Genomic DNA, 15,417 nt, shown 5'->3' on the forward strand with positions numbered 1-15,417 from the left:
AAGGTCATTTCATCTCATGGGGCTTGGGATAGTTTTCCCTATTCTCAAGGGCAGACAAGTCCAGTAAAGGCTAAATGGTCATGTCCCTCTATCTGTCTGTGCTGCTCACCGATGGAGTGGCCCCCGTGGAGTGATGGTTTCTGGGAGGTAGTCAACCAGGGGTGCCCAGCATCCTCCGGTACAAGGCATCGGTAAAGGCTGTGGCTGCTTGGTCTCTGTAATATTCAACAACCAGCCCGTGTAGGGAGAAATTGGGTCAGCTGTAAGGTGAGAAAGAAAAACATGCTTTATTTTTCGGGAGGAAAGATTTTTGTTCTCCCTACTTGGTATTTTTTAGAAAGAATCTTACAAATACTTGCTTGCATAGATAACTTTCTAGCCATCCGATTTGGCGAGAATGAATTATGTCAGTTAGAATGACTTGATGAGGTTTTCTTCATCCCTTAACTTTTTCGATAACTAATTAGTAGTTATTCATAATCCACCAATTGGAAAATATAGACATGGAATAGAAAACATGAAATCATGTGAACTCCCATGGCTATGAAAACTTGCTCTTTCTCCAGTCTTCCCCAACTCAGTAAAATGAATTTCCTATTTTCAGTTTGCTCAGGATGAGATCCATCCCTGGCTTCTCTCTCATATCCCACATCCAATCCATAATCATGATGACGATGACAGTAATAATAACAAAAAGATACGAACATTCAGAACTAGGGTGCTGAACATTTCACACAGTAACAGCCCAATAACTGCTGTTGTGGTTAGTGGCTGTGGAGTCCACTCCGACTCATAGCGCCTCCACGTGTGTCAGAGTTGAACTGCACTCCACAGGGCTTTCAATGGCTGATTTTCTGCAAGTAGATCTCTGGGTTTTTCTTCTGAGGCACCTCTGGGTGGGCTGAAATCAACAATCCTTGGGCTAGTAGTTGAGTGCTTAACCATTGTGCCACCCAGCAGCTCCAGCCCAATAATAGTGAACTTTTTTTTATCCCTGAGGAGTCCTGGTGGCGTAATGGTTAGGCATTTGGCGGCTAATCAAAAGGTCGGTGGTTTGAAACCACCAGCGGCTCTGCAGGAGAAAGATGTGGCAGTCAGCTTCCGTAAAGATTACAGCCTTGGAAGCCCTATGGGGCAGCTCTACTCTGTCCTGTAGGGTCGCTATGAGTCGGAATTGACTCGATGGCAGTGGGTATGTATGTGGGTATTATTATAAAGTAACTTCCCACCATCAACATATTCAGTGAGTTCTACCTTCAAAATACATCCAGAACACGCTGTGTACTTTTCACCATCTCCTGTATCACTTACCATCTCTCTGTCACTACTCTGCCATTTTTCACTACTGTTATCCTACTGGAAACCCTGGTGGTGTATTGGGTATGTGCTATGGCTCCTAACCAAAAGGTCGGCAGTTCGAATCCGCCAGGCACTCCTTGGAAACTCTACAGGGCAGTTCTACTCTGTCCTATACGGTCGCTATGAGTAGGAAACGACTCGATGGCAGCGCGCTTTTTTGGTTTTATCATCCTACTAGGAGCTCTGGTGGTGCGCTGGTTAAGTGCTTGGCTGCTAACGAAAAGGTGGGCTGTTTGAACCCACCAGCCACTCCATGGGAGAAAGACGTGGTAGTCAGCTTGGAAACCTTATGGAGCAGCTCTACTCTGCTCTGTATGGTTGCTATGAGTTGGAATCGATTCAATGGCAATGGGGTTTTTTTTTTTGGAACCATCCTACTATCCTACTCTAAGCCATCATCAGCTCTCACTTGAATTATTGTAATAGCCTCCTTACTGTCTCCTTGCTTTCATCCTTGCCCCTCTACAGAGCACCCACAGCAAGACATTTGTTGTTGTTATAGTCACTGTTTTTTTTTAATTTTGGTGAAAATATACACAGTCATACACCACTTCAACAATTTCTACATGTACAACTCAGTGACATTGATCATATTCTTCAAGTCGTGCCCATATTCCCACCATCCTTCTCCATATATGGTGTTCCATCACCATTGACTTAAACTCACTGCCCCCTAAGCTTCTCACCTAACCTTTCAAGTTGCTGTTGTCAATTTGATCCCATGTAGATAGTTCTTTAAAAGGGTACCATGCAGAGTAGTACGTTTTAAACAGAAGTTAAATCACGTCTCTTTCTCTGCTCAGCATTCGCCAGTGGTGTTCCTTTAGACTCCAAATGAAATCCAATCTCCACACCATGGCCTTTAAGGCCTTATGAGATCTTGCCCCTGTTGTTCTCTTGGCTCATTCCTTACTACCTTTCCCTTTGCTCACTCCACTCCATCTGTCCTGGCTTCCTTGATGCTCTCTGATCATGTTCGGTATGGCCCAGCCTCAGAGCCTTTACATCTACTGGTCCCTGTGGCTACAATGTTCTTCCCCCAGACAGCCGTCTGACTTGCTCCATTGCCGCATCCAGGTCTCTGCCCGATTATTGTCGGACCACAGAGGACTTCCTTGATAACTCTATTTAAAACATTCCTCCTCCTCCTCCCCCCATCATATTCCCTCTCCTCACTCTGCTTTAGTTTCTTCCCTGGTACAGATCGCCAGCTCACATAAGCTCCGTGGCAGTGGGTACCTTCTCTATTTTGTTCACTGCGGTTTCCCTAGGACCAGGAACACTGCCTGACCTGTTGTGGGGATCAGTATTTCTGGAATGAAGGAAGGAATTTCATCAACATCTTAAAGTAAGCATAGCAACAACTTCCGTGGAGTTATTTCTTATAATGCTCTTGATACAGGCCAGTGGCATTCAAGACAAGCCATTCCACAGGGAGCATATAACACGATCCAGGTATATGGCTTCAGACAAGCTGGCTTAATGCTGGGTGTGCAGTTAATGTCATGTGTCAACTTGGCTAGGCTGTGATTCTCAGTGGTTTGGCAGACCCTGGACTGGGTACTCTTCCATAATGTGATATAAAGTAATCAACTTCCATGATGTGATCTGATGTGAGTAGCCAATGGGTTAGAAGGGGAGTTTCCTTGGGGGTATGGCCTGCCTCCAGGATATAAACGGATGTTCTGGCTGAGCTCTCTCTCTCGACCCTGCACTCTTCTCGTCACCTCACCTCCAGTTCCTGGGACATAAGCCTACAGGGATCACCTGCCTGCCGCCTGACCTAAAGATTTTGGATTCGCCAACCCCCACAACCCTGTGAGCCAGCAGAGGCCTCAAGCATGCTGCTGGACCAATAGACTCAGGACTTGCTAGCACCCATGATTGTGAGAACTATTTCCTTAATGTAAATCTATCACTCTCTCAATCTCTCTCTCTGTATATTACAGTAAAACCTGTGAATGCTAGAACCTGTGTAAAGTGGAAGATTGTCATAGAAGAAAAACTCAAATATTTTCCACTAGTAGAGAGTGACAGAAAAGTGTCCAGACTGCACCCTCTCAAAGGTGGAAAACTTGTGAGCCTGGAAAAACAAGGCAGTCCTGTTGAGTGCCAGCTCTCACAGGTGTGTTTCACTAAGTGAACATCTCATTGGTTTTGCTTCTCAAGAACCCAGACTAAGACACTGGGATAGGTTGGAGTGTATCCAGGGGAAGACATATTACATTGTCTTTATGAAATTTTCCACAAATATAGTTTCTTTTGGTTAAGCCTTTGAAAGGTGGCAGGAGGTAGTTGATTCCAGACTGCCTGCCCAGTGTAGACACTGGCTTTCACAATTAGCATCTCTGAGGGAGGGATGCCTTCCTATTGTGAAAACCCAGGAGGCTCCCAACAAGGATGGCACCCAAACCAAAGACCAGATGGTGCCTGCCACCACTATAGCCCATTCTGATCCAAGTCACAATAGATGGACCCGGATAGAATGGGAGAAAAATATGGAACAGAATCCCAAATTCCTAAAAAACAGACCTACTGGACCGGTTGAGACTGGAGGTCTCCCAAAGACTACTGCCCTGAGATACTCCTCAAACCTTGAATCGAAACTAGCCCCTGTGGTCACTTTGTGGCTAAATAACAATTTGGCTCAAAAAATAATGAATATCACCCAGAAGTACTATGCTTCTTTTAAAAAATCACCAATATGAGACCAAACCATCAACAATTATTTCAAAACAAAGATAAGAACGTAAAGGGGCAGGGAAACTAGATTCATAGACACAGAACAGCCGGAATGGAAATCATGAAAATGTTTATTCATTGTGAAGAATGGAACCAATATCACTCAACAACTTGTGTAGAAATTATTGAATGGGAACCTAAACTGCTGTATAAACCTTCACCAAAAACACAACAAAATATTATTAAAAAAAAAAAAAAAAGGCGAGAAAGCAAGCAGAGACGGACAAAGATAGATGCCACACCACATGAAGGCCATCAAGGAGTAAGGACCAGAAGAGGAAAAGAGACAAAGACCTTCCTCCAGAGCCCACAGAGAAAGAAAGCCTTCCCCAGAGCCAGTGCCCTGAATTCAGGCTTTTAGCCTCCTAACTGTGAGAAACCAAACTTTCGTTAAGGCCCCACTTGTGGTATCTCTGCTACAGCAGCACTAGACAACTAGCATAGCCCCTTTTAAGCAATGAGAACAAGAAGGATCAGAATCCGCATTTTCCATTCTCCCACCATCTGCGTTTCACCTGCCACCCCACAGCCTGTGGGTACTTACTTTTATCCTCATCATAGGATCCTCCAGAGCTATTGCTGTATCTTGACTCCAGGCGAGTGTGGGTTCTGATGACATTGCTAAACCTTCAAATAAAGAACAGCCGTCGTGAATAGTGATGCGTGTGTGTGTCGCTCACACAAAACTCACTGCCAGCGAGTCGATTCTGACTCATAGCGACCCTGTAGGACAGGGAACTGCCCCATAGGGTTTCCAAGGCTGTAAATCTTTACAGAAGCAGGCTGCCACATCTTTCTTCCACAGAGCGGCTGGTGAGTTTGAACGGACGAGCTTTTGGTTAACAGCCGAGCGCTTTAACCACTGCACCACCAGGCCTCCTCTTGTTACCCATAAACACACTATTGTGAAGTCACTGACCTTTTGGCAGTTAGTTCCAACTTGAGTTGGAATCGACTTGAGGGCAACTGGTTTGGCTTTTTTTTTTTTTAGTTCCAATCAGGGCTTCCAACCAGTTTGTTCCAGTTTAAACCCCTGAGAATCTGCATTTCTATTAAGTTCCTGGGAGCTTGTTAAAATGCAGATTCTGAGTCAGTACATCTGGGGTGGAAATGCAAACTCTCAGCAGGGAACTTGTCAGAAAGGCAAAGTCTCAGCAGGGGTTCGTTTTGGTTCCAACCCCTGGTTTCAATAACACTTTTCTTATAGGAATGCTGTAAAAAGTGTGCCCCAAAACATTTCTTTTTTCTCGATAGGGTCACTAAGCAATCACTTTTTTTTTTGGACTTTAGATGAAGGTTTACAGAGCAAACCAGTTTCTCATTAAACAATACACATATTGTTTTGTGACTCTGGTTGCCAACCCCACGACATGTCAACACTCTCCCTCTTCTCAACCTTGGGCTCCGTGTTATCGGCTTTCCTGTCCCCTCCTGCCTTCCCTTTCTGGCCCCTGGGCTGGTGTGCCCATTTAGTCTCGTTTGTTTCATGCGCCTGTCTAATCTTTGGCTGAAGGGTGAACCTCAGGAGTGACTTCAGTACTGAGTTAGAAGGGTGTCCGGGGGCCATATTCTCGGGGTTTCTCCAGTCTCTGTCAGACCAAGAAATCACTCTTGATCACAAGGACACACTCAAACCTTGAAAAGAAAACAATTTAAGGGCCAATATTTTAGTTAACTACAAAATGGTAACACTGGCTTGGAAGAAAAAATGGGCATGATATTGAATAATAGAAATTGCTTATTCACATAGCCTGGCACATAGTGAAGAGCGCTGGTTGCACGTGCAGTGGTTAGAGCACTCAGCTGCCAACTGAAACATCGGCAGTTTGAATTCACTGCCGCTCCAAGGGAGAAAGCTGTGGCAGCCTGCTTCTGTGAAGATTTACGGCCTTGGAAACCCTGTGGGCAGTTTTACTCTGTCCTACAGGGCCGCTATGAGTCAGAGTCAACTTGACAGCAACAGGTCAGCACAGAGTGAATGGGTGGTCAATAAATATTGTTGATGACTGAATAAGTGAAAGTAGACTTGAAAATACAAAAAAGTAGTTTCATAACAAACCCTGGGCTTCTTTGGTTTTAAAGTTTCCCTTAAAATGATCTGAGTGTTTTCAAGCAAAGGTATACTACTTGGGACATAATATAACGAGAGAGACGTTGTCTCTTTGGCGTCTCCTGTGGCCTGTTAAGAAGTAACCCCCTCATTTAACCTTGCTGACTAACATGTTCACATTGTTACTGCTGTGGTTAGGTGCCATGGAGTTGGTTTTGGTTCTTAGCGACCCCATGTACAATAGAATGAAACACTGCCTGGTCCTGTGCCATCCTCACAATTGTTGCTATGTTTGAGCCCATCGTGGAAGCCGCTGTGTCAAACCATCTCATTGAGGGTCTATCCTCTATTTCACTGACCCTCTACTTTACCAGGGAATGGTCCCTCCTGACCACATGTCCAAAGTATGTAAGACAAAGTCTCGCCCTCCTTGCTTCTAAGGTATTCTGGCTATACTTTTTCCAGGACAGATGCTGAATTGCTCACGTTACTTCCCTGGGTGGCCTGACCTGACTGAGACCAACATGCCATTTCCCTCGGAATTCTGGGAGGTCCAGGGATACTGCTGTCCTCACCAGGAGAACGGGTAACTTTTCAGAAAAAAGTATGGACGTGCTGTTGAGATACCTACCCTGACCCAGGGGTGTAACCTCAGAACATGGCATCAGCGATTTGAATTTGCTGTATTGCAGAAACGTAACAGAACATAAAGGAGTCCTGGTGGTGCAATAGTTAGGTGCTTCGCTGCTAACCAAAAGGTTGGTAGTTCGAATCCACTCAGTGGTTCTGTGGGAGAAAGACCGGGCCACCTACTGTGTAACATGGGGTTGTTATGAGTTGGAATCAGCTTGATAGCACCCAACAACAACAGAATATAATGACTTTGGACTTATTTCCCTCTTTTTCCTCATACAGCTTTGTTCCCCCTCCTGGCACACTGTACTCCAGACGTTCCTCACTCTCTGATATTTGGTGAAGCCATAAAACAAAACAGAAGACATCTGCTTAGTTTCCTACAAACCAGGCCAAGTAATAGTCTAAATCAGATGGGGACTTGTGAAATTACAAAAGTGACAAAGCTATTTCCTTCTGAAGAAGCTCTTTAATCATATTTATGCAGATAAATGCAAAGTTGTAACAACATGTGCTGAGCTGAGACATCATTCAGCAAGGAACAAAAGCAGTGTGATCAAAGAGTCCCACATCTGGATATTTACACGGGGTGGAGAGCTCCCCAAGTTTGTAGCTACTGATGAGCTGGGATATATGCCTCTTTGTAAATCATTTCTAGAGGGCCCGGGCAGGGAATTACAGAATGGATGGCAATTCTTTTCTTTTCCTTTTTAAGATAGGTCTAATGAACCCGCCAGGTGCTCCTTGGAAACTCTATGGGGCAGTTCTACTCTGTCCTATAGGGTCGCTATGAGTCAGAATCGCACTGGGTTTGGTTTTTAATGAAAACTCTGTGAATCACTTCCACCTTCTAGTTTGTTGCGCAGTGCCTGGGGTCTTAAAAGCTTGCAAGCAGCCATCCAAGTTATGATAATTGGTGGCTATTCATCTGAAGCAAGAGGAAGAAGGAGAGTCAGGAATAGGAGGAGGAAATGGAAATGTGTGGCTAATTGCCTCCATGAACAACTGCCTCCTTTGCCACGAGACTAGAACAGCCGGATGGTGCCTGGCATAACCTAAACATTTTGATCAAAGATTCTATAAAAGAATCCTGATCAAAAGGGGGAAAATTCAGAACAGAATTTCAAATTCTTACGGAATCCAGACTTTCTGGAGCCCTTGAGGCAAGATGAGCCCCCAAATTACTGTCCTGAAATATTCTTTAAACTTTAAACCTTAAACAAAAAATATTCCCTAAAGTCTTCTTAAAAGCAAACAGTAGTTTAGCTTAGCTAGTAAAGAATGTCTACCTTGAGCATTATGCTTTTTTAAGTTCTACGTATATGGGAGCAAATAGATAACAGCAACGAGAAAGGTTAGATTAGAAACTTAGGGGGCAGTGAGTTTATGTTAATGGGGGAGGAACAATTCGAAAAAGGAGGGTGAGAACGATTGTACAACTTGAACAATACAATCAATGCCACTAAATTGTACCTGTAGAGATTGTTGAATTGGTGTATGTTCTGCTGTGTAAATTCTCAACAACAACAAAAGTAAAATAAATTATTACAAACAAACAAACAAAAAAGCTCCTATGGATCACAACAATCCAACCTGTAACCGATCCTGGGGATGGTGCAGGACCAGGCAGCGTCTCGTTCCATCGTGCATGGGGTTACCATGAGTCGGGGGCTGACTCGATGGCAGCTAACAACAATGACAACAACCACCACAGGAGTTGAGCCAGGGAGAAGGGGAGGAGCAAGCCCCTTGCAGACCACTCTCCTTGTTTTGGAGAAGATGGAAACCACAGTGTGCTGAAGTGAACACTTGGCAAAGAAGGAGAAATGTCTCCCAGGAGTAAAATCTGTTCCGTTCCCCTTGCTTTCCTGGGCTGAAGAAGATAATTTCAGGTCTGGGACCTGGAGGAATTTTGAGGATTAAGTAGACTGAACATTCTTTTCACATCAAAACTACATGTCTTAAGACATACATCATGAAAACAGCTCTGACTAGAGAAAAACCTAGAAGGATGAAATGTTTCCTAAGTTTTCTCTTGCTGATTTAGCTTAAATTCATACTTAGGCAAGTGTCTGTAGATTATCCGATCTCTAACCCTGATTTTTTTTTTAACCCTGAATCGACACTGATCACCAGAAACTTCCACAGCTCAAGTTTGTTTTAGTACCCTGTGAAAAATCCTTTCATGGAACTGCAAATTCATAAAATAGACGCATTAAGGGCTGATGTATTAAAATACACGTGAAGACTGCTTCTGAATATTTTACAAAACTGCCATAAGCTGATATTTTTATAAAAAATATACTTTATATAACGTATAAAAACATAAAATATTTTGTTTTTCAGTTAAAAAAACTACATGATAAATGCTTCTTAGACTTTTGGGCTACTTTCTGTGAGGAGCTTCTGATGAATTTTTTTTTAACACTGAAAGTTAGAGCATTCATTCTATATTTCTACGTTGCTTGGGCCGTTGGGGAACTCAAAGTTAGATGTAATGTTAACTTGTAGTTTTTGGAGTCCCTGGGTGGTACAATTAACGCACGTGGAAGCTAACCAAAAGGCTGGTGGTTTGAGGCCCCCCAGAGGTGCCTCTGAAGAAAGGCCTGGCCAGCTACTTTCGGACAATCAGCCACTGAAGGCCCTGTGGAGCATAGCTCTATGTGACACACATGGGGCCGCTGAGAGTCGGGGTCGACTTGATGGCTATTGGTGGGGGTGGTAATTTTCCTCAGTGAGGACTTTTGACACAACAACCTGATCTCCTCTGAGTTTGTCTCTTCTCCTTTTACCCTCGTTTGAATGATTTTTTTACTATAAGTTATGTGATTTTGTTGTTGTTGGTAGGTGTGGTACTATTAAATATGACTGAATTGTATCAGAGAACCATCAATCTAGTTGTAAAGAACATGGTGTCATTATCAAAGGTTTGTTAAATAAGTGAATGAAAATAAGTGTGATGTCAGAGCACCAGAGGTAGACAAGGTCTCCAGATGCTGTCCAGCCCATTTCTCTCCCTCCTGTCACTAACCCGTCACAGCAGACAGTTATTCACTCTGTCAGAGCACCAGAGGTAGACAAGGCCTCCAGATGCTGTCCAGCCCATTTCTCTCCCTCCTGTCACTAACCCGTTACGGAAGACAGTTGTTCACTCCGTCAGAGCACCAGAGGTAAACAAGGCCTCCCGATGCTGTCCAGCCCATTTCTCTCCCTCCTGTCACTAACCCGTTACAGAAGACAGTTATTCACTCCGTCAGAGCACCAGAGGTAGACAAGGCCTCCCGATGCTGTCCAGCCCATTTCTCTCCCTCCTGTCACTAACCCGTTGCAGAAGACAGTTATTCACTCCGTCAGAGCACCAGAGGTAGACAAGGCCTCCAGATGCTGTCCAGACCATTTCTCTCCCTCCTGTCACTAACCCGTTACAGAAGACAGTTATTCACTCCGTCAGAGCACCAGAGGTAGACAAGGTCTCCAGATGCTGTCCAGCCCATTTCTCTCCCTCCTGTCACTAACCCGTTACAGAAGACGGTTATTCACTCTGTCAGAGCACCAGAGGTAGACAAGGCCTCCCGATGCTGTCCAGCCCATTTCTCTCCCTCCTGTCACTAACCCGTTACAGAGGACGGTTATTCACTCTGGTAGAGCACCAGAGGTAGACAAGGTCTCCAGATGCTGTCCAGCCCATTTCTCTCCCTCCTGTCACTAACCCGTCACAGAAGACGGTTATTCACTCTGTCAGAGCACCAGAGGTAGACAAGGCCTCCCGATGCTGTCCAGCCCATTTCTCTCCCTCCTGTCAGTAACCCGTTACAGAAGACAGTTATTCACTCCGTCAGAGCACCAGAGGTAGACAAGGCCTCCCGATGCTGTCCAGCCCATTTCTCTCCCTCCTGTCACTAACCCGTTACAGAGGACGGTTATTCACTCTGGTAGAGCACCAGAGGTAGACAAGGTCTCCAGATGCTGTCCAGCCCATTTCTCTCCCTCCTGTCACTAACCCGTCACAGAAGACGGTTATTCACTCCGTCAGAGCACCAGAGGTAGACAAGGCCTCCCGATGCTGTCCAGCCCATTTCTCTCCCTCCTGTCACTAACCCGTTACAGAGGACGGTTATTCACTCTGGTAGAGCACCAGAGGTAGACAAGGTCTCCAGATGCTGTCCAGCCCATTTCTCTCCCTCCTGTCACTAACCCGTCACAGAAGACGGTTATTCACTCCGTCAGAGCACCAGAGGTAGACAAGGCCTCCCGATGCTGTCCAGCCCATTTCTCTCCCTCCTGTCACTAACCCGTTACAGAGGACGGTTATTCACTCTGGTAGAGCACCAGAGGTAGACAAGGTCTCCAGATGCTGTCCAGCCCATTTCTCTCCCTCCTGTCACTAACCCGTCACAGAAGACGGTTATTCACTCCGTCAGAGCACCAGAGGTAGACAAGGCCTCCCGATGCTGTCCAGCCCATTTCTCTCCCTCCTGTCACTAACCCGTTACAGAGGACGGTTATTCACTCTGGTAGAGCACCAGAGGTAGACAAGGTCTCCAGATGCTGTCCAGCCCATTTCTCTCCCTCCTGTCACTAACCCGTCACAGAAGACGGTTATTCACTCCGTCAGAGCACCAGAGGTAGACAAGGTCTCCAGATGCTGTCCAGCCCATTTCTCTCCCTCCTGTCACTAACCCGTCACAGAAGACGGTTATTCACTCCGTCAGAGCACCAGAGGTAGACAAGGCCTCCCGATGCTGTCCAGCCCATTTCTCTCCCTCCTGTCACTAACCCGTTACAGAGGACGGTTATTCACTCTGGTAGAGCACCAGAGGTAGACAAGGTCTCCAGATGCTGTCCAGCCCATTTCTCTCCCTCCTGTCACTAACCCGTCACAGAAGACGGTTATTCACTCCGTCAGAGCACCAGAGGTAGACAAGGCCTCCCGATGCTGTCCAGCCCATTTCTCTCCCTCCTGTCACTAACCCGTTACAGAGGACGGTTATTCACTCTGGTAGACAAGACTCTCCCTCAGCTGTCAAGTCAGTTCCATTCATGGTGACTTCGTGTGCATCAGAGTAGAACTTGGTTCATAGTGCTGTCATTGCTGTAACCTTGGAAAAGAAGGTTGCCAGGCCTTTCTTCCAAGGAGCCTGTGAACAGACTCAAGGAGGCTCATCGTGTAGCTCTATATTGAACGATACTGTGCTGTGATCCATAGGGCTTTCGCGGACTAATTTATGGAAGTAGATCACCAGGCCTTTCTTCCTAGTCTCTCTTAGTCCAGAAGCTCCACTACAGCCTGTGCACCATGGGTGACCCTTTCAGTTAGCAGCCACGTGCATTAACTGTTTGAACTCCCAGGGCTCTTTGACAAAGAGTGTACAGAGATAACACTCAGCAGTCCTTACTGGGTTTCTGTGTGCACACCCCTGGGCTCCAGGGGTGCCATGGAGTTGTGGCAAGCAGCAGCCCTGGCACCATGTTGTTTACAACTAGATTCTCTGATATAACTTAGTCTAAGGACCGAGGCTATGAAGACGCGTAAGAGACACGGGCTCTGCTCTCCAGGAATTAAAAGCTAGCGGTTGAGACAAACATGCAAACCCAAACCAAACCAAACCAGGTGCCCTGGAGTCGATGCCGACTCACGGCGCCCCCATGTGCGTCAGAGTAGAGCTGTGCTCCACAGGGCTTTCAGTGGCTGATTTCTCAGCAGTAGATGGCCAGGCCTTTCTTCCAAGGCACTTCTGGGTGGATTCAATCCTCAAAACTTTTGGTTAGTAGCTGAGCACATTAAATGTCTGCATCACCAAGGGACTCCTGAACACATGTACAAGTACCTACAAATCGATATGACAGGGACCAAAAGGAAGAGGAGGGTGATAAATAAACTAAAGAGGAAAGATATTTAAGGCTGAGGGTACAGCCTCCTTTTATAGATAACAGTTAATATATTCAGAGAAACAGTGCAGCTGGGGTATAGGAACAATGGAATAGTGGTATCCTTTCTGATGGCATATCTACATCTGTGCGTGTGTGCATACGTATGTGAAAGTAATCGATCTATCTGTAGACAGATAACTGTGTAGCTGTGTTGTTGCTGTGAGGTGCTGTCCCTCAGTCCGCTGTACTGTGGGGGCTCCTGTGCTGCTGTGATGCTGGAAGCTCTGCCACCAGTATTTCAAACACCAGCAGGGTCGCCCATGGTGAATAAGTTTCAGCGGAGCTTCCAGACTAAGACAGACTAGGAAGAAAGGCCTGGTGATTTACTTCTAAAAAAACTGGCCAGGGAAAACCTTAAAGGGTACTAGCAAATATGAGTTAAAAAATAATATGTTAATAAATAATCCTGTACTACACTGATGTATGAAAGCCTTTATTCATTTCTGAGAAAGACAGAAAGGCCAATAGTAGAGAACTCTACTACCACCGAAGGAGCCCTAATGGCGCAGTGGTTAAGCGCTCAGCTGCTAATCAAAAGGTTGGTGGTCGGAACCCACCAGCCGCTCCCTGGGAGAAAGATGTGGCAGTCTGCTTCCATAGATATTACAGTTATATCCTGTCCTATAGGATCACTACGAGCTGGAATCAACTTGAAGGCACGGGGGTTTTTATACCACCACCCATCTGTCAGTTTGTCGTACTGTGGGGGCTTGTGTGTTGCTGTGCTGCTGGAAGCTATGCCACCGCTATTTCAAATACTAGCAGGGTCACCGATGGTGGATAGGTGTCAGCGTAACTTCCAGACCAGACAGGCTAGGAAAAAAGGCCTGGAGATCTACTTCTGAAAATGAGCCGATGAAAACACTACGGATCACAACAGGATATTGTTCAGTATAGTGCTGGAAGATGAGCCCCCTGGGCTGGAAGGCACTCAGAATATCAACACAGTGGCTGCAACAACGGACTTGAACACACCGGTGACAGTGACGGTGGTGCAGGGCCCGGCACTATTTCATTCTGTTTACATGGGGTTGCTATGAGTCACAGCGGACTTGACAGCGACTTACAACATAAAGGTCTGTAATGTCTGACCCACTGGGTTCAGGCTTTTAGTTTGAGGAGCAGCCCGTGTGGATGAGCATCTGCTGAAAGGCACCGCAACGCCCCCTGACGTACTCAGCAGCTTGGCGCCCTTCCCCACGCAGAGCCAGCAGCCCACGTCGGGTACTCTTCCACCTGGGGCCTCTGCCGTATCCCAGTACCTGTGACGACACCCCGTGTACCGCCGGCCAGTCGGGAAGCACCTGGGCCTTGGGACTCGGTGAGGCAGTTTCGTGACTTGATCCGTTACATTTTCTCCAATCTGATTTGTATCTTTCAGCCTCGTTTCCTTCTGTTACCGGTAAGGTCGCTCGCCGTAAGTGGAAGCTGGCTTGACGGCAACTAACAACACCGACACCAACAACATCCTTGTTACTAATTTATAAACATAATATTTCATTGTGTTTTTGGTAAAGGTTTGTGTGGCACGTTAGGTTCCCCTTTGACAGCTTCTATACAAATTGTGCAGTGACGTTAGTTTCATTTTTCACCACGTGTCAGCGTTCTCTTTAATCACATTCTGGCTGTTCTGTTTCCAGCGCTCTGGTCTCCCTGCCCCCTTATCTTCTCCTCTTTGCTTTAGCGTGATTGTGGACCTTTTGGTCTCCTGTAGATGGCTTTTGAATGGAGGACCGCACTCACGGGTAACATCCTTTGTGTACCAATCTGTTATTTCAGTAAAAGGTGACCTCAGGAGATGGTTTCGGTTCAAGGTTTAAAGAGTATCTCAGGCGACAGTCTCAGGGAGTCCTTGGTCTCAGCTGGTCTTGTTACTAATTTTTTAAGAGGAAGGGCTCCCTGTTACTTTTCACCAGAAAACGCGCTGTCTAAGGAACTTTCAACACCATGAGGATCGTCCTAGTTTTTCTTTCTAAACTTGAGTCCTCTTTAACTTCCCTGGCCTGTCTCCCTGTTTTGCACAACGAGCCGCAGGCAGCGGCAATCCTAATTTACTTGTGAGAAATTCTTAGGCAATGAGAAGGCAGAGGCGTGAGCAAGTAAAATATTATCATTGAAGAGCTAACGTATGCCTTGAGATAATCTTCAAACTTTAAACCAAAACTATTCCCTGAAAGTCTCTGAACCAAAAAAAAGTTTATCTTAGTAAGTAAAGAATGTCTGTGGTGAGCACCGTGCTCTTTTAGAGAATGACCTATGTGGGATCGAATTGACAAGGGCAACTCAAAAGGTTAGATGAGAAGCTTAGGGGCAGTAAGTCTCAGTCAATGGAGGAAGAACAGTTCAGAGAAGGAGGGTGAGATGTCTGTACAAACTGAAGACTGTAATCGGTGTCAATGAGTTAACACGTAGAAATTGTTCAAATACTGCATGGCTGTGTATATTTTCACCAAAAAAAGAAAAAAAGGCTATGGGCAGGCGTTCCACATTTTTGGCAAAAAAAAGCAGTGTGAAGAAAATGGAGACTCTTTTTTAAGCAGGAAAGGACAGTATTTTTGGTTAATGGAATAGAAGCAAAATCAGAGTAAAATAAGAACGATGACGCGTCCTGAAGCTCACCTCCACGTAACGATCACTAAGAAAGTTACTCAACAATCAGAACTGAACATTTCACATGGTAATTCTCTCTGACTCTGCGTGAC

The 15,417-nt window shown here is 45.7% G+C and overlaps 1 protein-coding gene across 11 annotated transcripts in view; it reads right to left on the reverse strand.

Moving 5' to 3' along the window:
* Window positions 1-15,417, reverse strand: part of FRY (FRY microtubule binding protein) — a 401,382-nt gene that overhangs the window by 82,952 nt on the left and 303,013 nt on the right. For all 11 annotated transcript variants that reach the window (XM_064269940.1, XM_064269933.1, XM_064269932.1 and 8 more), the window contains 2 exons: window positions 4,646-4,728; window positions 110-260 (listed from right to left, as the gene is read on the reverse strand). In XM_064269940.1, coding sequence (XP_064126010.1) covers window positions 110-260; window positions 4,646-4,728 — 234 coding nt within the window. The remainder of the gene's footprint in view (window positions 1-109; window positions 261-4,645; window positions 4,729-15,417) is intronic.

Source organism: Loxodonta africana, chromosome 17 (assembly GCF_030014295.1).
Source record: "Loxodonta africana isolate mLoxAfr1 chromosome 17, mLoxAfr1.hap2, whole genome shotgun sequence".
Classification (NCBI taxonomy): domain Eukaryota; kingdom Metazoa; phylum Chordata; class Mammalia; order Proboscidea; family Elephantidae; genus Loxodonta; species Loxodonta africana.